At 30.0% G+C, this 26,493-nt stretch overlaps 1 protein-coding gene across 1 annotated transcript in view; it reads right to left on the bottom strand.

The window, feature by feature from the left end:
* The window catches only part of eag (potassium voltage-gated channel protein ether a go-go), a 60,916-nt gene that overhangs the window by 12,609 nt on the left and 21,814 nt on the right, over positions 1-26,493 (bottom strand). Inside the window, 7 exon segments of the mRNA XM_018448491.1 lie at positions 64-346; positions 489-757; positions 1,365-1,618; positions 1,874-2,173; positions 2,883-3,151; positions 9,634-9,766; positions 14,327-14,427. Of these exon segments, the coding sequence (XP_018303993.1) occupies positions 64-346; positions 489-757; positions 1,365-1,618; positions 1,874-2,173; positions 2,883-3,151; positions 9,634-9,766; positions 14,327-14,427 (1,609 nt within the window).

Below are 26,493 nucleotides of genomic sequence, written 5' to 3'. Positions count from 1 at the left end.
TTTAGTTAATTTTTAAATTAAATTTAAAAGTATAAAATCTTGATATATGATTATAGAATTTACCTGAAGGCGGGATGTTCGTTGAAGACCTTCCGATTAAGATGCACGCAAATGTCGGCCTTCATGTCTTTAGGGCAGTAGTTGAGAACTTTATCCGTATCCAAGCCTTTGGTCATCGCCCACGTGCTAACGACGTAATCCATGACGCGTTCACTAAGAGCTTTCGGCACTTCATGTAGCTTCATGAATTCTCTCACGTTGTTCAACATATCATGATACTTGGCGGTAGCGGACGTCATTTGTTGGATGATAGTGGTGACATGACCGTAAATTTATTTTACGCAAAATATTCGCAAGTAATTTTTTTCATCTAACTTTGTTGAAATATTCGCAAGTATTTTTTTTTCATCTAACTTGTCGCGGATGATCGAGATATTCCTTTTGTAGCTGATTTACGAACATTAGATTCAGGATTATAGTGGTATCCGTACCAGCTATGATCATCATACAGATGGTGAAAATCTTCTCATTGTCGGTTTCGGCTGCAACGTTTCCAAAGCCCACAGAGGTCATACAAGTCATTGTGAAGTAAAGAGCAGTGACATACATCGTACGGCGTGACGGGCCAGCTACTAGTTCGGGTGCGGTGCTGGCATTGGTCCACAAGTAGCTATATGGTGACTGGGTAACGTTAGCCAATTTCCACAACCACGAGTATTGCACCCCATTGTCAGCATCCGATCTCCCTATCGAATACCTTTAATGCGAGGAAATTTCTTACTATATCAGATTCATCGGACAGGAAATTGATACGATATCAAAAAAGATCATATTTGGATCCGAGATACCATGCTATTTCTTTTACGATCTCGCGCGGAGTTAAATTTAACGTTCTTGTTTATACATTTAAATGCTTCCACATTCTGGATAAATTATATTTAACTTAAATTTTATTAATGTACTGGATATCGTTGCAATATTTTGTATTGTTCCTGTGCATTCGTCCTCTCTCTCATAAAAAGTTATTTTAAATAAAAATAAATAAAAATATAAAGAGCAACTATCTGGTTTTATATTCAATCAATTTTCTTTTTTTTTCAGTACGATGGTTGGTAAAATGATACAATATAGTCAACGTTCAATTTTTAAGATATAATGAAGCGGCAGATATATATAGTATGTAAAGAGTGGAAGCATGTTCGGACATAACGAATATTACGGTAATCCTCGTTTCTGTATGAGTATGTAATGTTGTATAGTAATGATTGTATTACGCGACGTATGTATCTCACAATCAGTCAGAGAGATGTGTGTTACCTTGAATACGTGTGTACGCAGGGTAAAATCACCTTAATATGACGTACCAGATACAGGCCAGCCAGTGAGCAACCAACATGTAGAAACAGAGTAGAAGAATGAGCATCGCAGCACCGTACTCCAGATAACGATCTAACTTGCGTACAACTCTACCGAGTCGCAGCAGCCGTACCACTTTCAGAGCCGAAAACAGGCTACCTATTCCATCCTCATCATGATCGAAGGCATTAAATACATCGTACGGTAGACAGCTTAGTAGATCTATGATGAACCAAGATTTCAGATAATTCATCCTGATTACCTGAAAGTATCAAAGTGTTTATACGTCTTGAAAAAATAGCTATTACACACTTATTCTTATTATTAGTATGAAAGCAAATTACTATTATACATACGTATGTATTCATTATACTATCATGAACAAATTATTTCACAAAACAGCGAGTTATTTATAGAATTTGTAGCAATTCTAAATACAAATATAAAATAAAACATTTATTTTTAATAGATAATTAAATTAATTGCTTACAAAAAATTTTGATAAAGCTAAAGTTACCTTCGGATCAGATACCACTTCTCCACCAGCGCCAACAAATGTTGTGTGAAAATTTAACACAATATCGATGAAGAATATCACATCGACGATACTGTCTACAACTAATAGGGAGACATCTTCGCTAGTCTTATTTTTAAACGCGACGTTATACGGCACCATGATGGCTGTGTAAAAAGTCAAACACAAAATGATCCAGTCCCAAATTGCCTTAAATGCACAATAATGTAATAAAATGTGTGGCGGGGTTTTCGGTGCTTCTTGTCTGTATTGTGGCATAACATCGCCGCTTAGGGACATCATCTAAAAGAAGATCATAATACCGAAATATATACATCAGGAAGTAAATTCTTTATGTGTAAAAGATAATTATCATAAAAATGATTTGTTTACATATGTGCTAAATTTACACATTTATACATATTTACATAATTCGTTACTTAAAGATATTTTATATTTCTTCATAAATTTTATTTATACTGAGAGATATACGTCAAAGTAAATCATTATCAAAGAGAACGAATTATTTTTATCGTTTAAATATCGATTTCTTATCCATCAAACATCTCTTTTATCTGATATCTCTTTCTCACATCGAGTCTGACTCCATTAACTTTTCACACTCCAAAGCTTTCAAATGTATAAGCTATCTAGGTTGATTTTAAAGAAAAATTCATGCAGATGTGTTCTCAGCTTTCCATTTTCTGACGAAGTCGACGTATTGAAAATACGTTTTTATTTCATCGATTTATAAATGGAATTTTATATAGGTTGACTACTACAGCTACTACCATTATTCATTATACTGACTGTTTTGAAATGATAATAATACCTATATACTTTCAGTCACGGTAAAAAAAGGAATATCGAGATATATATTTTAAAGATATTTTAAAGATTAAAGGAAAATTGTCTAAATATTAATAAAATAATATAAAAGAGATACACATATATAAAAAGACAAAGATTTTTAATTTTGATAAAACTATGAAGCATTATCTGAACGACTTACATGACCCAGATGTGATTGTTTGGTGGTAGTCGGTACAGCTGTATCTTTCAAAGCCGGCAGATGGGAGCTGAACTGAGAAACTAGAACCGATCTCGATCTGGTGACTGATCTGGCGAGCTTGGCAAACTTTGAGAGGCCGCCTTTGCTGTCGTCTGTTTCGATGGGTTGTTTCAAGGCGGTAATGTCTCGAAAAGTCAGCAAGAACAAGACCACAAGGTCTCGTTCGTTTTTGATGGGTGCTATTTGCAACAGCAGCCATAACGGTGTTTCTAAGGATCGTAAAAAAAGATAACGCTGATATTAAAAAAGAAAATCTAATATTTAATTTGTTCTTTCAAGCACTATCAGTTGCAAGAAGATTACGAATTTTATTTCTCTAGCAGAGACTATATTGAATCAGCGAGTCAGCTGGTTGTTAATTCAGCTGCCGAAATCTAGAAGAATCTACGCTACGTGTGTCAAAAGATATACTCCAATAAAATAGTCTGCTATATACAGTAATAAAAGTGCAAAAGAAGAAAAAATGAAATATAAGAACTAATCGTATTATTGTTTCATAAATTAGACAAGTTTTTCAAAATAAGAATTGATAATACAATCAACACACGATTAATGTAACAAGAAAAATATCTTCGATGCGAGAAAATCCTCAAATATCACAGATAAGATGTGAAAGTTTAAAACATTCGTCCATATGTTATTGCGTGACTTTAATTAAATTAATTAGGCTTGATATATTTTCTAATATTAAATTTCTAAATTAACGCTTATAATCCTTACAATATAATGATGTTTCGATCCAAGTAATAAATCGTACTATGCATTAAATTATTGTAATACTAGTTACACTTGTCCACAATGTCAGATATTCAACGTGCAGGATCGAAGCTGGATGCGAGTTCAGGCCAATGGAATCTAATTAGGGATTCGCTTATGATATTTAGTAATGTAAAGCATGCGAGCATGCAAATAAACGATAGTAATGAATAAATTAAAGTAGAGCAAAGGAGAAAAAAAGAGTAATATATATGTTGAGTAATAAAGAGAAGTATATATCCAATTTACCAAAATATATCGTTGTGGCGTGTAATAAAATTACACGCCACATATTTGCAATGTCAAAAAATCCAAATGCTAGTGAATATAAAAATAAATTTTCTGGCATTTTGGATATCTTTAATATCTTTATGTTATTCTTTGATGAAATACATTTTTATTACGTAGCCTTAAAAAAATATTCCAAATTCTAACGAAGTATTGTTAAAATATTCATTTTAACAATAGTTCGTTAGAATTTGTTGTTCTTTTATCGCGGATTAATGAAAAAATACAAGAATTCAAATATAGATGAAATTTTGGGTCCGAGGGAATACAAGTAATATATAAATGTTCGATAATATTTTGTACCTACTCCTATGTGGATATTTAGCGACAACTGGCTTAATTAAGCAACCTTGTAAGCCTGTCGAGCGACAGCGGCATATGGGAAGCTATATATATCGACAACGTACATCACAACGGAAATACCGATATGTTGCGAGGAATAATAAAAAGTGTAAGTAACTTTCTCATCACTATGAGAAAGTATAACTACGGTTTTAACCAATTTGAAATGAAATGGAAGGGATTTAATAATCAAGATAATTATGACAAAGAAAATTCAGCATTGAAATAGTTTTCAATGATAAATATAGTAATTATTATATCATTTAATAAAAATGTATTACATACTTATTTAAAATATTCTATTAAAAGTTATATGACTTCTATAAAATATATGAAATAACATATTTATCGCAGAATCAAAATTATCTTGATTATTCAATATTAAACCTTATGCGGATGGCAATCATACGCTTGAATATAAATGGCATAATTATATGGCAACATGTGTTATGCTGTTACTGAGCGTGTTATGCACTACTGAAAACAAATGAAAACAGTGTCGTAGAATTTATGTGGATGGAATATCAGGACATATGAAATGAAATTTATTAATGAGAAAGAGACAATCGATAGAATTGACCGAAATGTTTCGATTTGTAAAAAAGTTTAAGGTGTTAAAAGCTTTAAGATGTTAGAGAGTAGCATCAAATCGACAATCAATTTAATTTGTGTGATTGGTATTATTTTAGTTGATTGTGTTGTAAATCGAAAGTAATCGGCGCACAGTCATATATCTGAAATAAATGTATTTAAAAGTGTAGAAATATTATTCCAACATCCAACTTTGACCAAACTTGGCGTTTCTTTTACCAAATGTTTCAGTTTAATGAGTACTAAGTAATACGTGTAATAATTAAATTGGGTTGAATTTCTATAATCATATTATGCATTTTCAATTTGTATAATCTAGGAAAGACTAACAAAAAAGTTATAAATAAGATTTTGTTGTTAATTCTATGATGCTTCAATAATAAAATGTGATAATAATGACCTTTAAGGAGTCATCTCAGTTTGCAGCGTAAAAAAGGTGTGTGTGTGTGTGGGATTTTTAGGAATTTTTTTCTCAAAAACTACAAAAGCTTTTAACATAAACTTTTTATGGCGCTTTTTTTTTAATCTTTAAACAATTATCTTAAAAAAATTTTTTTTTATAACAAAAAATACATTTTTTAACCGTCTTGTTTGTAATCAAAGTGGATGCCTCAAAAAGTAGATGGCTCGTTGGTGTAGTAAATATCTCCACTTTGGAACATTTGAAACAAAAAATTCAAAAAGATTTTTAAATTGTTAATCAATGGTTATAGCTGGAACTAGAAAAAATTAATTTCATCAAAAAATAACAAAATGGCAGCCATTTGAAAAAAAAGAGTGAAAAAAATGGATTTTTTTCAGTCATTTAGGTCTTATAAAATTCGAACAAATTAATATTTTGACTTAATTCTAGTTCAGGACATAACTACAGATATGTAAAATAAGCTGTTACAATTTCAGAGCGATCGGATGAATTTTTCGAGTAATCTCCTACGCCGCATTGAAAAAAGTCGTTTTGAGAAAAACATGTTTAAAATTTGTAATAAGTACAAATTATAAACAAACTTAATTTACCTTTAATGCGCTAAGTGCATAAATATTTGTTCATGTAATTTTGGGATTATATTTTCAACAGTATATACTTTCAAAAAATGCAATAAGAAAATCGATTTTTTGAAGTTAACAAACTGAGATGACCTCTTAAATTAAAAATTTTCTTTAAATGCAGATATAGACATTAATAACAATTCGAGTAAATAAAAAATATACAAGTAAATGTATTTTATATTGTATGCTGTAAAAAACATTGTAATATCAATTTTGAAATGTTGATAAAAATCATAGAAATTGAAATCGAGATTTTTATGACAATATACACGCGCTATCATTTATAAGGAAACGTTTGTGATTTTCTCGCATCTCACGAAAAATTAAGTATCTCGGTGAAAAAAATCGTGGAAAAGAGAAAAGATGAAACTTCAAATCTCTATGTTTTAGTTTTATGCTTACAATGTTTTGTTCTTAAATTACATAAAATTAAAAATTGATATTTTTTAAATATTTTTGTTTTACTTCGTAGTGATATAGCTTGATGAAACGTCATCGGATAAAATTTGACAAATAAATATTTTAAAATAGGCTTTAAAATGCTTTTATGATGAAAAAATTTACGATTTTTCGCAATGATACCGAATTTTTTGTGTAAAAATTCAGTTTCTACATTTTTTATTTAAAAAAACTTTTAGGAATAAAATATCGTAGAAATAAAACTGAAACTTAGGTTTAAAACTCTATCCTTCCTTTTTAAAATACATTTTTAACAAATTCCCTATGATTTTTTGTTCATTGAAATATTTAACTTTTCGTGAGATGCGAGAAAATCACAAACATTTCTATATTATGAACGGTAATGTATTATATGTACGTATATATCGTAACTACATATGTACATACTGTGTGCTATTAGCAAGAAACTGTGTGAAATGTAAGTAAAAATAAATTTTCTGTAAGAAAGAATCTTCGTTTCCTGTAATATGGCACATAATTAACTTGTCTTTCACAATCTTTAGCATTTATTCCTATAAGTTAATCAACCTCGTAAATTTTTGATAATCCTCGAAGAGTGACTTTCTTTCTCCCTCTACTCGAAGAGAAAAATGAGCGTCGTTGCATTTATCTCCGCGTCTCTCTTCCGACGATAAGAACTGTGGTCGACTGTGGTTTTCCGACAAAAAGGTACTTAGATTCGCCAAACGAGCAGCACAAAAATAATGTCCGTGATCTATTTTTTGAACTATCGACAAATGGCACTATTGCAAGTAATCTCTCTGTTCTAGCTCTGATTACGAAGGGAATGTAACTATTTTCCATAAAGTGGCTATTCTGATTTTAAAGAGAAAATTTCGAAAAAATTTAAGATGATTGTAAAAATACTAATAATAATTTTAATAAATTTCAAATATTTCATTTTTTTATCCTCTAATGAACAATTTAATATAATAGTATCTACCTAGTTTAATTTATGGTCTTTTTAAGAAATTGCCGGAATTAGAGATTTAGCAATTTAATTAATTTAAATTTTAATGCTAATTTTTAAGTTTATTATTGATGTGATAAGTATATCTGTATATATGGTATCCTTTGCATAGATTTTAGATTCGTGGGTGACTTACTGGCATTTGCGAGCACGCTTTTGCGAATCTGTGCTAGACATACCTCTTGGGCTACCTTTAAACAGAACGATCTTGCGTTATTATGCTTAGTACGTGCATTAAGGGAGGGTGTTTCCTTTTATAGAAAAAAATAATCGAATATTCGTTGAAAGTTTTCGAAACGAGATAACACGCGAACATTAGAACCAGGTGATGCAACATGATGGCAGAACGACCAGCGAAACGCGAAACTTATCGATGATGTATGCAGATAGTTACATTTCGATATTCCACCAAATATTGTGCATGCACATTGATACATTTCGTGCCTCGAGGCGTTTTAGCAAAACAGGAATCGACGGTTTTGCTGTCAGCAATTATTGTTGCAAACATTGTAACTGTAACACATATACGCTTCTATACAATGTGCTTTATAAAAATTGACGCATAATTATTTGAGTAAAGTTGTTATTTAAAAAAATATTTTTCAGTGCAATATATTCTCATTATATTATTTTTTAAGTGCAAAATATACATTTAATGATGGAAAAGGAGATGAGAAACAACACAAAATTAAATTTTCATAATTTAACTTTCGAAATACTATTATATTCTATCTAGGTAGTTCACTTTAATAGCAGTGAGACAAATGTCGAATGTTTATAGAATAGCAATTATTAATTGAATTTTCGTATCTATTTATAACTTAAAAAAAATTAAAATATTTTATTATACTTGAAGAAAAAATATAAGGCAACTATTTTTTCACAGCTTATTGCTACATGAAAAAGTTATAAATTGCACATTTCCAGCAGTGTTTCCCAATTAGCGAAACGACGCTGTTTATACGCTGGCAAAACATCGGTTCCCTTACGCTAAGCGGCGGCGTTTTGTTTTCCATTAAATACATAGACTCGGTTGATTGCCGGGTACCTCTAACGTTTCCGCACCGTGCACAATGCATAAAGTGCATGGTGGCGCAATAGGAAACTAGATGCTGGCCCGATAAACACGCGCATGCAAATTTCGCGCAATAACTCCCCCGGTCGAGATTCCGCGAGTAGTTTTTTCTCCAACTACCTTTTTGCACAGCTATCCAATTACCCTGTGTGATAAACGCATAAAGAAAAACGTACTCGCCACTGACAGATTTTCATTACATTATGTAAATTTCGTCAAAATTCAAAATTGCATCTTCTTGTGATATTATAATAATTCGTCGAGTTTAGATAAACAAGTTTAGAAAGCAAATAATTTCATCTTTTTAAATCGTCCTTTTTAAATCGTTATAATAAAGTCATAAAAATTTAAAAAAAGTTTTTCATGTATGAATATATATAAATACGTATAAACATGTATAAATATTCATAAACATGTATAATTATATATATGAAATATGTATCCTTCCATATATCCTTCTTTTTTTTTGTAAAATTACTTTTTAGTGTAAAAAGAAAATAATAATAATAATGAGAAAACATCAAAAATAATTAAAGGGATAATTTTCGTATTATTTGTTTTTAAAAAAGTCAAGTTTGGAGAAATGTAAAAAATTGCCTATATATATAATTATTATATATATAAAATTATACGTAATTATGTATGAGCAATTATTTTTATATTTCTCCAAACTTGATTTTTCTAAAATAAACGATGCAAAAATTATCCCTTTAATTATTTTTTGTTTTTTCATTATTATTATTATTATTTTTATTACACTAAAAAGTAATTTTACAAAAGAAAGAAGGATGTATGGACATGTATGGAACATATTTCACATATAATTATACATGTTCATGAATATCTATATATGTTTATACGTATTTACACATATTCACATATGAAAATTTTTTACCGGGTATGATTTTATTTTTTTTTTATCTAAAACATGTTTACTGGGTTTATCACGCGAAATAAATCAACGAATAAACATAAATTTATGCGTTAGATCAAAAAGATCTCAAATCTTAGATCAGTATTCTCCGAACATTCATTCCGATCATTCTTCTTTTTTATATATTAAATAACTAAGGACGCTACATTGAAAACCATCGATACTCGTAAAAAGGCACGAACACCACATTTAAGCTTTCATGCGGAGATTTATAAAAGTAATAACTCACTGGTCTTTTTGTACAGCAAGATCTCGAATTGATCGTGAATCTGACCCTCGAGGCATTCCTCGATTCTGGCAATCGTTTCTTTGTCCGTTAGCTCCCCATACATGAATCCACAACGACATGACTTTTGCATAACCTGGAAATATAAAGAGGACGTATGAAATATTCATCACAGTTTATTTCTTCATTTGGAGGTTGTATACAGCATAAGGCAACTGTACTATAATAGATAATGGACATGTCACATGACCCAATTATTAGACAAAATGATAAAGTTTTTAAATATTAAGCTTTTAATAATATATATATATAATTTTAATTTATCTTATTTTTTAAATTTCTATAAATAATGATTTTATTTATCCTAGCGAAAACAAAGCACAAGACAAAAAGGAACAAAAGTCGAATATAAAGGAGAGTGACAGAAGCAAATGTAGGCAAACGTTCTATAAGGAGCGTAGATTGGAACAATGGAACGTAAAAGAAGCGTAAAGCATTTACAAAGCGTTTTAACGCTTCGTAAACGCTTTACGCTTCGTTTACGTTCCATTGTTCCAATCTACACTCCTTAGAACGTTTGCTTATGCTTTTGTTACTCTCCTTTTATATTCGATTTATGTTCTTTTTAATCTTACGCTTTATTTTCACTAGAGTAGAATCATATATATCATTAAAAGCTTAACGTTTAAATTTTTGTCATTTCATCTAAGAATTAAGTCGTGTCTTTAACTATCTATTAATTGACACATTTACTTCAAATGTATATTGCGTGTATAATACATGTTATTAATATATAAATATAAGATACATAGGGCAAATAATAAATACGATAAATAATTATGAATAAAAAATTCATTGTAACAATTTGTTTGTTATTAATAAACATTTTGCACTTGTTTTGTTATATTAATAAAGAGTGTATCCTGAGTGTATTCAATACTATAATTCAGACTTGCGATAATATCAAATAATTAAAAGAACAACAAATACGAGTCGCATGCGGTTGTTAGGGGGCAGAAATAAAATTATTTTATACATTATGTATTTCAACAATCGCGTGTGATTCGTATTTGCCATTTTTTAAATTATTTATTATAGATATTCAATAATATGAAATTTCTAAGTTTGTGAAAATAGAGTATCTGTTATCCGAATTTTATTCACATTATCACGCGTTTAGAGATAATTTATGTAAAACGCTATAAAAAAATAGGCAATCAAAAGTGCAATTATGAGATACTGTAGCTGGAAATTTGATGGATAAATCATCTTCACATAAATAATTATTTTCCCCATCAACAATATCATTGTATTCAAACTTGTGTACGTATAATATGAAAATTATGTAATGTATATAATGCAGTACTATCGATTGTAAACAGAAGCCATTGTGAATAAAGCGTTTTTTTTAAATATAGCGATCTCATGGATCAATATTGTCGATAAAGGTTGATCCGATATGTTATCAAATGTCGACGAAAGCGAGAAATGGTTTGTACCGTTCGTGCAGGCTATCGAGCATAGGTGATATCGTATTTTTTGACCTCGAAACAGATTTATTAATCCCGTAGTGTTGACCTTTAAATCTTGTGGTTTGCAGACGCAACAGGAATGAAATAACTTGTTCCCAATCAAATCCGTGCTCGTCGTGTTTTTAAATGGGTGCAATTTTTTTATTCGGCATGATTTTTTAATTGAGCATGCAATTTTGTAAAGTTGTGTAAAAAGAATGATATTCAAAGAAACAATATCCGTTTAATACGTAAAGCGGCAAAAACTTTTAATAGACAAAAAATATGAAACTTTTGCAATTTATTTCCGCGCCTTCAACTTTATCAATAAACTGACATAAAAAAGATTTCTTTTAAACGCTATATTGAAATATATTTTGCTCCAACCATCTCTGTTTTGCTCCAGCCATTTCTGTTTTACTCGTATCTACCGTTTCAACAGCATGCAAATGTGCGATAAAATGGCACGAAGTAGCACATATTTCTTGTAGGCAGTAACAGTCTGTTGTGTTAGCTATACTTTTTGTTTTCCACATCTATAATAAAAAAAGATATATTTTCATGGATGAACGAGTAAAAAGAGAAAAACACGGACGTAATATTGTTGATCGATTGTTGAACATTATAGGGGCATGATTTTAAAGAACTTGGAGATTTTTCTAACGAAGAAATAAATTCTACAATTGCACGGTTATATACTAATCCAATTATGTCTTAGAGACAACTGAAGATAATAAGATTAAAAATGTAATTTTCTTTAATAATATTGCGTGGCTACGTAAGCAGAATTGAAATAACTAACAAGCAAAAGAGTCATTAATACAACGGATTTTTATTTAAGTTGCCAAGTAAAATTATTACTTTTTAAAAAGAACTGATTGATTAACTATACAAAAGGAACTTTAAAACTATCCAATTCAACCAACAATTATTTGTGCATTCAAGCACCTGTTCTTATTTTTCATGTAAAATAATAATATAATGTATATTCGTTGTGCAAGATACTCGACCGAGACCAAGAATGCACGAAATGTACTCTTCACCATCACTTTCGTTCTTCATCCTGTAAACCTCCCACGAAAGCATCCTCAATCCGGTTTCCAGTAATGGAGTTTGCAAACCCCAAATCCATGTATCTTCTCAAACAATAGGATTGGAACACTAGGAGTCTTACAGAAACGAAGTGGTTACAGCTTGTGCTACTACGTCGTCACTTTGGTCGAGACTTCAGAGCGCAGTTAGTCCAGTCACATTCGAATCAAATAATTCAAGATGTCCAATGTAAGTGTGAAAAGCTATTTTTGGATGTTTCTCCGCCATTAGTTTACGAGTTCTATTTAATAGATTTTATTTTTCTTGCATATCCTAATGTTTATCCTCTGCATATAATTGTTTTATAACTATGTTTTATAGAAAATTTTTTAATTTAAATATATACATATATATATTCAAATAAATCTTTTAAAACTGCAGCAAATATAAATGATCATGTGTGCAATCAAATGTGGATGTATAATATAAAAGAGATAATATTGTAAATATTGTAGAGAGTAAATATTGTAAATAAGGAAAAATTATAGGATACATGAATGAATAATAATATTTTTTCCCTCTCCATCGTATATTCGATGTTAATAGCAAAATTTTAATTGTTTTAGTCATTTATACGATATATATACCAATTATTATTTTAATTCATGTAAATTTTGAGATTCTCTGCAACAATAATAGTAAATATCTAATAATGTATCTTAAAATAAACAACAAATTATTAAATTCAGAAAGAAGATCGTTAAGTGAATGCTCAATTAGGTAAATTAGTAATTAATTAATCTTTTGCTAAAAAGTTCGATATCAGAGTCGACTTCTTGCCTCGCACATAATCTCTCTTATCCTTATGCATGACTGTAATAAATTAATGTCGATGAATGAACTCGCTAATCGCTAAATCCCGTTATTCGCTCCCCACTTATTATTCGCTCCCGTTATTCGCACTATACTATAAAAAGCAGTGTTTAAAATGTTTCCGTTTAAAATATCTTTGCGAAACAAAAGTTTAATAATAAAAGATACTTCAATTTTAAATGTTTTAGTGTTTTAAATCCAAACACATAGTGCTTTGTTTATTGTGAAAAGTTTAAAACTAAAACCTCTTTAAACGTTTAAAAAACGGAGACAAGAATAAAACATTTTTATATCTTAAAATTAAACATTTCTTTTATGAGTGTACTCTCGTTCTGTACTGCCAGGTAAATATCGAGGGATATTCCGGAATATTCGACATGTTGTGTATATAGTATGTATTGGATCTCTACCAAAGTAAACAGCTCTAGAAGATTCGATACAAACGCGTAATGACATCAATGCCTGTTGATTCCAATTGCATAATTCAAAAAAAGAAGCGTAACATGCATGAAGCACACATATCAAGCACAAATTATATTAGTAATAATTCGTTTCCAAATATAGTCAAATTAATCAACAAGTGTATTACTGAGGAACAGTAATATATAATACTTGTTATTGATCAGCTTTTTAAATAAAGCTTTCTAAAAATGTGTATTGAAACAAATCGGTATAAGTAAAATCATTTTTAATATAAACAAAAATTGCAATATGTAAATTATTATATAGGTTAGTAATTCTGAAAGATTAAAAATTAATTAAAAAAGATCATGATACGCGCCAATAACCTACAAATCCTTTGGCTATTCTGAAAGATTTTAAAGGGTAATTCCTTACACTAAATCAAGACGAAAACTTTATATAACATGTTATTATATAAACTTTTCGTTTTGATTTAGTATGAGGAACTAACTAAAATCTTTTAGAGTATTTAATTATCATCCTGTATAATATTCCTATTTAAATATTGAAATTATTACAGAAAATCAATATTTGGATAATCCATGTCCAGATAATTCGCGGTCTATTGTATCGAATAAATTAAATGAATATCTGACAAATTAAATTTTGTGACGCTTGGCATAATATGTAATTAACTAATTAATTAATTAACATTATCGCAATGTTTAAATTTTACGAGTAAAGTAATATATTTCATGCATTGTGTCATGTAAATACAATTATACGAAAATGCTGACTCAATAATATTGGTAAAGATGAAAAGATTGAAGAAAACACAAATAGAACATCGTATATAATGTCAAATAACGTACTCGTACCTCTGCACGATTGTAGCCGGAGATCTTGACGAAGCTTTCGTTACAATAAACGATTGGGAAGTCGACGATCTGGGCGTTTGCTAGTAGAAAACTGCTGTCAGCTGTGAACAGAAAAAAAGAATGAAGTATTATCCTTCTGCAGTATAATAAAACGTGACACGAAAACGTATATTTCTCCTTATCTCGCTTTTCCTCTTTAAGTCAGATTTTGAGACAGTATCTTTTGTTCACGATTTTCTCGTACCGTTTAACGTTTATATATATCACTCTCTTATGTAAAAAAAATGTGATTTTCTAATTATTACCATGAATGAGTTAAACATAACTCTTCATCAATCATCAAAAGTGAACTGGTTAAGACATTCGCCCCGGAAAGTCGAGAAGTCCCAGGTTCGAATTCTGGCTGAGATAATATTTTTCGCAATAAGTTCTTTACCGAATTAATTTATGGGGGATTATTTCATATATAAGAATGTTCGAATGTTTCGGCTCCTCATCATATTTATATTAAGTTTGTTCGCGTCGCATGCTTCAACATGTTCCAATATGCTTCTATCATATTTTTCTCTTACTCACTCCAACGCGCTTGATAGAGTAAGTAGGAGCTATGATAGGAGCATGTTGGAGCATGTTGGAGCTATTATTAGCGTCTCAGATCGATTGTATTAATGTCTGAATGTTTCAGCGCACAGTCACATCTGAGATAATTAAAATTAAAAAATTAAGAATATATATTGTATTCACAACATCTGACTTTTTTTTCTTCTGTTTCCCCTGTTTGGTTTTCCGACCCCTTAAGAGTCATAGTACCATGCATATCAATTTACTTTTATAGCTTCTTCGGGGACAGAAGCTACTTGTTTATGTTTTTTTAATCTGGTAGTAGTAGGATTTCACTCTACAGAGTGTGTTTGTCAACATTCGAGGAGATCCCTACAGTTTAACGCCGAATCTGAACATGAAAAATTACATATATGGGACTCAGGTGGGATCGAACCCGGATCCACAGATCGCGAGTCAATCGCACTGCGAGCCACTCGGCGCCTCAACATCTAACTTTGACTAAAATCACTAAATCTATAAAGTACCGCAAACTCGCATCCATTTTGACGCTTAACGCGGCCATTTCAAATTTATGCATTTATATATAATACATACTTTATTTGTAAAAATGAAGCCATCAAGTATGTAAATCAATGTTTTTGAATTGTAATTAGTTTATTTATGACCAAAAGAATATGTACGAATGCTTAATTTATGTTCTTTAGTTTAATACGGATTTATTTGCTATAGAAGTTTAGTGCATGAAAGTGCACGAAAGGATATGTAAGTACAGTTTAAAAGATGAACCACTAATCACCATCACCATACTTGAAATCGTGTACTATGTACTTCGGCCATTTTGATGCTTCATTCTGAAATCAATTGCGGTACTTTATAGATCTAGTGACTTTAACTTTGACAGATCATTGGCGCTCTCTAATGTATGTATGTTGTACATTTACACGGTTGGATCTTAATTATTATTTGAACTAATTTAACTTCATAAAAAATCGTCAAAAACATCGGAACTAAAAAAAATGAATTTTTTAAAGGTTGTGAAATGATAAAAATGATTAAATTAAAAATATGTATATAATCCTTTGTTGATATTATTTTGTTAATATTATTTGATTAGTTATTTAATAATATTCTGTCAAGAAATTAGTTTTTTCTTCTTTTCTAGAAAACTTAATTTTTTGAATTATGTGACTTTTAAAGTAAGAACGCAAATTGTCTATTGATCACATTTCTTTTTATTTTAATATTCTACAAATTGCGATTTTATACTAGACGTGAATTTCTTCAACATTACATATATATTGTGAATATAATGAAATGTTTCGTGATGGGACAGATCTCTCTCTCTCCCTCCCTCCCTCCCTCTCTCTCTCTCTCTCTCTCTCTCTCTCTCTCTCTTGTATAAATATTACTTAGCTAATGGGTGTCCTACAAGTTTTTCAACGTGCGCTAGAGTCCATTTAAAGTTTCTCCATAAATTATAAGCGAGAATTAACAACGGATATACAGTGTGCTCGGATCCAATGGATTTTCGCGAAAGCAGAGCAGGACGAAGAATGTAAGGCGAGCCATGCTTTACCGTACTTATCTAATTAGTCGTCGTATAATTAGCGCTTAATGAGCGTCGATTTATTTACTAATAAGAGCCCAATATTTAAAACGGCATCATATTTTCTATCAAGGAAAAATTTCTTATTTTACATATTAGTAAAATACTCAATAAAATAACGGTCTGTAACGACCATAGTTAATCAACTTATTAACAATAGCTATGATATATCAACTTATTAATAATAGTTATATTTATAGTAGATGTGACTTATCAATAATAGTTTATCATAGCACAGTTAAATCAGTCAATCTTAGTGTGATCTCCGTATCATGCAACAATTACAATTATTACCGTAATAATAATTTTTATCACAATCAAGGTAAGTACGTAAAAGCTTTTTTTGTGGATAAGAAAAATGTTTGGTGATAATAATTAGATAATGATATTCCAATTCGCAAATGCTCATTTGCTGTATAAATGCGTAAGTAAGATTCATAAAATTTAAAAGTACAGTATGCCTGGAAGCTGATACTACAACGCAGGAATTTGAGAGCGATCCCTAGCAGCACAATTCATCGGCGTAACATTGGCTCAATATATCCCCAATGTACGTCAATGTTTAACCAACGTTTTGCCAATGAATTGTGCTGCTAGAGAAGCAAAAAGAGTTGTGACATCGAACAAGGACACGATCATTATTTCACTCTAGGTATCTTAAATTTTGAACGAAGACGATTGTTTAACGATCTGACTATATAAAACACGGATATTTATTCGCTAATGGTCGTACAGTCGTTGCAATCTACAATAAACGACCATTGAACAACGAACGATATCATATTAAGCAAGAGTTTTACATTTCAACTTTACAATATATGCATCAGTGAATATTGAAATAAAATTGAAAATTACTCTCACAAGATAGAGACATACATAAGCGATTCTTTTCCTCTTTTAACAAATAATTAATTGTAAATGATAATATATTCGAATTATATTATAGCATTGGTTTACAATGCTGAGTTTAGTTAATGTACATATAATATAAAAAATTGAGTAATAATTAAACATCATTCATAGAACATTATTAATTTGATTAATACTATGTTATTATGCGAAATATAAACCAATCTATAGGACGATTTAAACTTCTTCGTCAAAACTTGAAGCAATATTGCTACAACGAAAAATATCGGATTAATATGATAAAAAAAAAATCTTTCGTTGATCGTTAATGAACATCGTATGGCAAAATTCCAAAAAGGAAATAAGCCAGTTAAGTAATAAATATGAACTTGTCTAAATTCCCTTTTTCTCTCGAGGCTGTGTTTTTATCCGTCGCTCCCATTCTTTACCATGTTCTCTCACAGGGAGTCGGATGCACTCTTCCGAGCGTATGATCTCTGAAGTAGATCCTGTTGCATTCAATGCATATATTGTTCCTATATATATAGATATATGCATCTATTGTATGTGTGTAATGTACCGGGTGCCCGCAACATTCGCAACATGAGCTGCTCGAAGCTTTCAACGATTCTATGGAGTGCTTTCGAGAGGATACTCGATCAAAAGTGCCTCCTTGTAACATCGTCGACCTATTCTCTCTTTCTCCCACCTATCTTCTTCCTTACTGTCGGAATGAGAATTCACAATGAGATTTAGTTAGTCGTATTAATGTAGATTTAATGCGGTGCAGTCATTCGACGTACAAAAAGAAATATCTATTGAAATAATTTATTGTTATAATCTTAGAAGATATTACTAGAATTGAAACTGTTTATTTAATAGACATATTGTTTATTATTGGTTTAAATAATAAATTATCAATTATTTAATTGATGTAATTTAATATTTAATATAATGTAATTTATTTAATATAATGTAATGTATATATAAAAAACATTAAACTCATGAATATATATATATATATTCACAAAACAAATTTTACTTTATATATATGTATGTCTAACATGTCTAGTATGTGTAACATAGATTATCTATAAATAAATATTTGTATTTTCTTCATAGAGTTTATTCGTTTAATGGTATAATACCTAAATATAGGTATTTATATATGTCCATAGCAAAAAATTTTCACTTTATACATCAAATCACAATTCTGATACTCAATACGAAATGCACATATTCAACAAATAACACTAATAAATAATTATTTAAACAATTATTAATCTTATACGTTATACCGAATCTTCCTAAAAATGATATTTCTTTTTTAAAACCTACTATTTTCAGTTCAAAAGTTTTACAATAAAAGCCAGAGACTCCGATTTATTGGCGTAAATTCTTTTAGAATTTCCAAATAATCGTAGTTCTTTGTAATTATAAACTGTAGGTGATAGATCGTTTTTCGCTGCTGGTTCGTAATTAATTACTGGTCGCTATGTTTTATCGCGCTGCAAATATTTTCTTTCGGATCGTGTAAACAAGGGTATATAAGTAAGTAATTCCTAACAATGTATGCATGAACGCAAATGTTTTAAATGGATTGTTTTATTAATACTTACGTGAAAGAAAATATATTTATGGAAATCGAGTTTTATGTATATATTCCTCTCCCGTCTCTCTCTTTCTCTAAAACTACCATTGATATCCTTTCAGCCTCAGTGAGGCTGAAATTAGACTACGCATTGAAGATGGAAATTGAAAATTTAAATTTGATCAATGAAGACAAAAAAATTTTAGCTCTTTTGTTATGATTGGTCAAATTTCAATCTTTCAATCTTTAATCTCAATCTTCAATGCATAGTCTGATACCAGTCTAAATATGATTATTTTCAATTATAGTTTGTATTATAAATTGCATTTATGCTTTATTTCGTAATGCACGAAAAGTAATGCGATCTCGCAACTTTAGTTACATTTATACTTAATCATCTTGTGTGGTCGATACTCGTTCCATCGGTGAGTAAATAAATCATCATTATTTCAGAACACATAAAGAGAGAAAGAAACAAAGATTAGCTGCGAGTATTTGCTATGTATTAAACATGAGAATGCATTTCCGCAGCAGTGTATGTGTGGTAAATTTTGATGTAATGAGAGCCCTGATTGCTATACCAATAATCATCGCATATAACTATAGCAATTAGTAAATGTATAAAGAACTTTATATATACGCATTTATTAATTAATTAACTCATACCATAAAGTTGTTGCGCGTGCAATAGCATTACTTTGAGGTGTATATATACACTACATCTAGAAGTGCAGCTATCTGTGCTAGAATCTATAATCATTGAACTTTACGGAAATTATTACTGTACCTAATTTATTGCTTCACGTCGCCAATCCCCATTAAACCTATATTGGAAAGAGACTTTTACGGTTCGGAAATTTGTGGAAAATGTACTATCGCACTTCGGAGAGAATTTGGTTATTGAACAATATTATCTACTATATTTTCTATTTATTATCATCACTATTTATTGAATTGGTATGATTCTTTCAAGCATGAATACAAGAGTTTGCCTTGTTCCGATCGGAATTATACTCGTACCGACGAGTAATGTTCAGATCAATCAAAGTTTACATTGGAGGAGCTCCAATGATGAAAAATATTCGTAATTCGAATGCTTCCTTCCTTTCACAGTAGTGCCATCACGTAAACGCCGACGCAAGTCATGGACGTGAATCGGAAATGCTTTTAATGGACTTTTCTACTTAGAGGCCAATGAAATGCAACCGATATCTTTCCTTCTTTCTATAAAGCCGTATCCTTCGCTTGGATATTGGATCGAGATGGAAAAAATACAGAAACAGAGAGAAAGAAAGAGAGAAAGAGAGAGAGAGAGAGAGGGGGGGGGGGGGGAAAAGATGTGGGTGTGTAAAACGAAGTGACAGAAAAAATTAGAGGATATTCTAGATCTCTCTTATTGAAACACTTTTCCTCTACAAACAAAGTTCACATTAGTGACAAATTGAAATAAAAAAAAGATCTTCACAGTAATTTTTGCACCAATATATAAAAAATTATTTTGTAATATATCAAATACTGTGCATATAAAAAATAAAAAAATTATTGCTGTACTTTCAAAAAATAATTTAAGAAATAATCTTAAGAAATAAAAAGAAATATTTGAAAATATACGGAAGTCAGATAAGACGATGAATTAAAATGGTTGTATGTAATCTTGCAATCGATCGATCAGATTGTCGACATAATTATAATTGAACTTTACGACGCATGTTACACGTGATATGATATACGTAGTTCAGCATTTTTATTAGGTATTTTACATATGAATGAATTACAAGAATTTATTAGGAGTAAAAACTGAGATGTGAAATACGATATCTCTTTTTTTCTATTTAGAGTTACATTGTATGTTTTATTTTTGTGCTAACTCTATTTGAATTACGGCAATATGTAAAATTTTTACATAATTATGTAATGTAATTATATCAAAACATTTTATTTAAACATTTTATTTTCGAAAGGAAAAGAGACAAACAGAGAGAGTGCAGAAAAATTGCGGAGCTACGGCGGACGATTTCAGGCCAATTAATGCTGCTACGATCCCGAGAAGAAGTTAATTGAGACGAATGATACGATGAAGAGAATCGAAATTCGCTATGAACCACTTCGGACCAGGCGGATCGATGAAATGCATTAAAAAGATTTAGATTACTAAATCTATGGATAGTAGTTCAAAACTTCGACGCCATCGCGTCGAGCAACTTTTGAGCACGAAATAAATTTCAAGACGAACGAAGAATTAAAGAACTAACGAGGTTGGCAACAAAAATGTTCCAAAGGGTTGCCTTCAAGCAATGCGCCATATGGCTGCGACCGACGATTTTTGGTAACTATTATGTTGACAAAGAATTTATTTCGTGATTTATATTAACCCCTTTCCATAGAATATCTCGTATAATTCAGTCATTTGTACTTTCAAGAAAGAAAAATATATTTAAAAAGAAATGAGTATATTTAGTACAAAAATTAAAATTCATTAAAAAATTTTATATAAAGTTTATCGTACTTTAACCGATAAAAATGCTATTAATGTTATGAAAAACTTAAAAGATTGAGTATATGTTAAAAATAAAAAGTTTATTTATTTTGTATTCTAAAGTTAAAACGAAGACGATGTCTTCTACAATACAGTTTACTTCTTTTATGAGAATATATATATATATACTAAAAAAAATAATAGCTATACCAAATATTTAATTAATATTATTTTACCTAATATTTAGTAGCTATTATAGCTATATAATAATAGCTATTTCTTCAATGTATTTTAGACGCTAGACAAATCTTATTCTTGCGTAGTTACTTTAACGTAGAAATAATGTGCGCGTGAATATCCATTCGATACTAACGCTTTATGAGCAAATGGCAGAACATAATACCAATCCATTAGTAACGCTGTCCGATAAAAGTATCCAACGTATAGCTATTAGATTTTCTAGCCTTCTTCTCTCGCCATTACTCGGCACTTCCATGCATAAGATAAAATATAACGCCTTTCAGAATTTCTTGGGTTATACCGGGCAAAGAAATTTTCGTACGTGTGACTAATCTGTATTTGTATGAGCCATTAATCTACAATAATTTTCGTTGTAATTTTCTTGTAAATCTGAAAACAATTTTGTGTGCCTGTGACAGCCAGTTGCCCTTTTCAATTTTAGAGACACACGTATCTCAATAAAACATACACTCACAAATTCTATTCCGAATGAGAAAGGATTACGAAGCAGTTTTAGAAGCATTTCACTGCAAGATTTCTTTTCAAAATATCATTTATTGAAAAAATGTTATAGAAAAACACATCATAAAATACACATATATCAAAATTAAGCAAGGTTTCGTATGAATTTAGAGTTGTTTAGTAAAGGAGCTATTTAAATCTATCAAAAACAGAGAAAGTAATATCATCTGTCTTAATTAACGGTTGACAGAAAATATATCCTATAATAAACAAGTAAAAAAAAAATAAGGAAAAATATATCAATTCTAAGTCTTCAATCTCAATGTAATTTTTGAGAAAGATATATACTTTATTTCGACAATAACCATATTTTGTGATTTTTATAGAGAAATGTTACATGCGCAAATTTCTTGTTAGGATAATATATCGCATTGCGATGTATATTGAATTCCACGAAAACACATACTATACAAGCTTTAAGATAAATTCCGATGAAACCACAATAACAAGAGCCAAGACAGTCGGGCAGTGTTACAAGATTTAAAGTACGAAGACTTGCTTCTGCATTATTGGAAAAATTGCGTGATACTTTAGCCAGCAATCTCGAATCCATTTGTAGTCTTGTGAAATGTCAGCATATAAACACGTACGACAAATTGTAGTACTATCTTGTCCTTTGGGAAATACATATTATCAGATAGTTGAACTTGTCGCACAGTTCTTCTCAAGTAAATCTTTATTACTTAACATATAGAAAAATTATTACATGAGAATATCCAATATTTCGCTGGAAAAATGATGAATTCCATTAGTCACGAAAACCTGACTTTGCGTTTCTAACATTAATATAGTAAATCAGATAATTTACAGTGATTTAAACAAACATATAATTAACTAGCTGGAATAATCTCTTGATGGGTTTGCCCTTTTTATGAATGTGGTTGCTTTTGCGTAGCACAATATTGTTTGAACTTTGAACTTCGGACCGCTTTACCCCAAGATAAATCAAATTAATGAGTAAAACTATATATATATATCACTTCATTATAAATAAATACTAAATGTATGACTAATGTCGCAATATTAGAAAAATGTTATTAAAAAATTAATAATTTACAATAAAAAATTTATAAATAATTATATTATTTTTAAATATTAACTTATGTTTCTACATTATTATAATTTTGGTAGAAAATACGCAATCTCGATAAAAATATTTTGAAATATTATTTGATCTTACTTTTATTTGAATCCTATTGCTTAACTTGCATAAAGTTTTATCCAGGTATATGTATACCATGCTGCGGTCTTATAAAAGAAAAGATTTCTCTCCTTTCTCAGCGCTGAATATTATATTGTCTTAAGGAATTGTGAGATATTTTATATTAATTTTCTATCCAACTTACAGCTACATTTTTTTCAAAGAAAAATTTATTTCATAATACTCCGTATTGATCAAGGATCTAAAAGAACATATTTAATCTATAATAAGAATATCACATATAAAAAGTACTTAGAAATTAAGTAATAAGATTAATTACCAAAAAATAAATTGTTAAAAAATTAGGGCAGAAATTACAAGTAGTAGGTTGCGTTTTATTTTCTTATGGAACTAGTTCATACATTCTGAAGAGATGAATCGATCGAGGTAATTTCTTAATTGCAATTAAAAGAGATCACATAAAGGAACCACATTTATAACGCCCACCTAAAATACCGCGCGAAAGGCCAGATAGTGTTAACCCTATCACGAAGAAAGTAATCGCTATTTCATAGTTTTAACGATCGCTTATATATTACATGAGTTATCTATCGCTTATGTATTATATGAATTATCTATCACTTGAGCAAAGTGCATAAGTGTGATGCGACATTCCAATTCATAGCAATGACAATATCATTATGATGCAGCGTTTGTAGCAATTTCTCCGATATGCTTAAGACTGAACATTTACTTTTGATTAATATGAACTTCCAAATTAAAGTCTACTTATACCAATCCATTATTATGTACTTTATGTACTTTATATTTTTTAATAATGACAAATGATACTTCGTTCATATTTATTTTAATCTTATAAAATATTAAACCTAAGTTAAATCACAAAATAAAATACAAAAACTTGAAATTAAATATTATATATCACAACACATGTTAAACAATATCAAATTTATCAGTAATATAATAATTACAATAGCTTTAAAATTTTATGTAATTGATACAAAATATCAGATTTATAAATTGAATGAATAATAATAATAATAATAACTTTATTGAGTGTAGTGGTTAACACAGAAAGTTAGGTACATCAGAAAACAATACATAATATCAAGACAATTAATCCTTGTATATAATTATTTTAGTGCTTCAAACGCATCAATCCGACTGCCACTATACCTTATACCAATCTTGCTCTTTATTGTGCGAAAAAAATGCGCGCCAATCTTAACAGTCGCTGATTGTTAAGAAAGACGGCAGGAACACTACCTCTTTAGAAAACAATTACGCACGTGGTGATCGTGTCTGATGGTCGACAGCAAGTAAGGTCAGGCCGACCTTACTTAATCTTGATTCGCACGCGAGTAATTCTCGCGACCGAAGTTAGATCAGGTCAAGGTACAACCAGTATACTTGCATGCGCTTACAGTTGGTTTTAACATACGACAGCTGAGTTTTTACATTGCGCTGGACAAACCTCCGCTCGCGTCCGCAACTCTCTCAAGCACTAAAAAGTCTTTATAATTCAGTATCAAGATAAACTTGATATGATAGTTCGTGACACTTCGGCGAATGAATTGTTCGATCTGAAGGACGTTGTTATATGAAATCAAATTTTTGAAAAAATTGAGAAAGATATTGAAATTGTAAAGTTTTATTCACAAATAAAAATTCTTGAATCTATAACAATATTGTACTTTCATCCATTTCAAATCCACGTCATTGTATAAATTTTTATCAAAGATGCGCTTGTACACGATGTACTTGGGAATTGAATTCATATACGCTTCAGCTGCATTGAAATGTATTCGTGAAGGAAATATCAATTTCCTATACAGATCTGTTTCTATGATTCTGATTATACAATACACACACACACACACACACACACACACAATCGCGTTATATTATAACAAATTGAAACAATTTAAAAATATTAAATCTTTCAATATAATATTAGTGAACTTTCTTCAAATATATATTCATATATATATATATATATCGCCTCGTTCAAGTTAGTAATAACGTTATTTAGTAATAAATATATAAAAATACATTAAAATAAATTATTATAATGTTTTTCTGATATTTTTCAGATCCGATTTTTCATGTCAACACGCATTCGTCTAATTATAGCTAAGCCTTTTTTTCTCGTGCAAGGATTTTCTAAAAAGCATCATGCTTAGAAGACATTAAAAGTGATTTCGTTGGAAATGTTTAAATCGTTTATCGTGTTCTTTTGCAAACGCAATGCATCATAATTATATTTTCTATTAACATAATGCGGGTTTACGTACAATATCATATTATTATATATACTTATAATAACATAATGTTTTGCAGAGCAATCATACGCAAACCCACACGAACACACACACACACACACACACATACACAGCAATGCAGTACATGCGAACGGTCATAATTTACTTTATTCGTAAGATATAAATAATTAACATAGTAGACGAAAAGGTTATTATATTATAGCTCTCCATTTATATTTTATACAACTTGGTTAATAATCAATATTGAAAATTTAACGATTACATTCGCCAAAGTGTTGTTTAATCGATTCATGTTGATTTCTTTACTGCTTACGTCTCACTGCTTACGTTTTTCTGTGTACCGTGACCCTTAAGCTATGGCACATATAAAGTATTAAGATGCAAGTAGTAAAAGAATCGACCATCATAGTTATAGAGAACGTAAGGCAATAACTTAAGTAGCAGTAATTTCAAAATATTGATTTGCTTACTGCTTATGACTTACTGCTTAAGTTTTTTTATATGATATAGCCTTTATCAATATGCTTAGAAGGTTACATTATGTCATACTTTGCATTGCTCGAAATATATACAATCGAATAGAATGTTAAATAACACGAACAAAGTTCACCACAAGTATACACATACATCGTGGATAATACGTGCAAATATAAGAAGAATGAGTTTAAATATATAATTAAATGTCAAAATATATTTTAAAAACCTTTCAAAAGTAAAAATGCGTTATAATAATGCCGACTATTGTGTATTGTACCATATTAGCATCATAGTGTAGCACGGTGTGCTATTAAACAAATAATTTTCCATAAAAAATTACTAGAATTTGTTATCTAATAATAGCAGAAATATTATAAAGGGCTATTATACATACAAAG

The sequence above is a fragment of the Mycetomoellerius zeteki genome, unplaced genomic scaffold (genome assembly GCF_001594055.1).
Source record: "Mycetomoellerius zeteki isolate Tzet28-1 unplaced genomic scaffold, Tzet1.0 scaffold221, whole genome shotgun sequence".
NCBI classification, from domain to species: domain Eukaryota; kingdom Metazoa; phylum Arthropoda; class Insecta; order Hymenoptera; family Formicidae; genus Mycetomoellerius; species Mycetomoellerius zeteki.
This window is presented reverse-complemented; position numbering and strand designations above follow the sequence as displayed.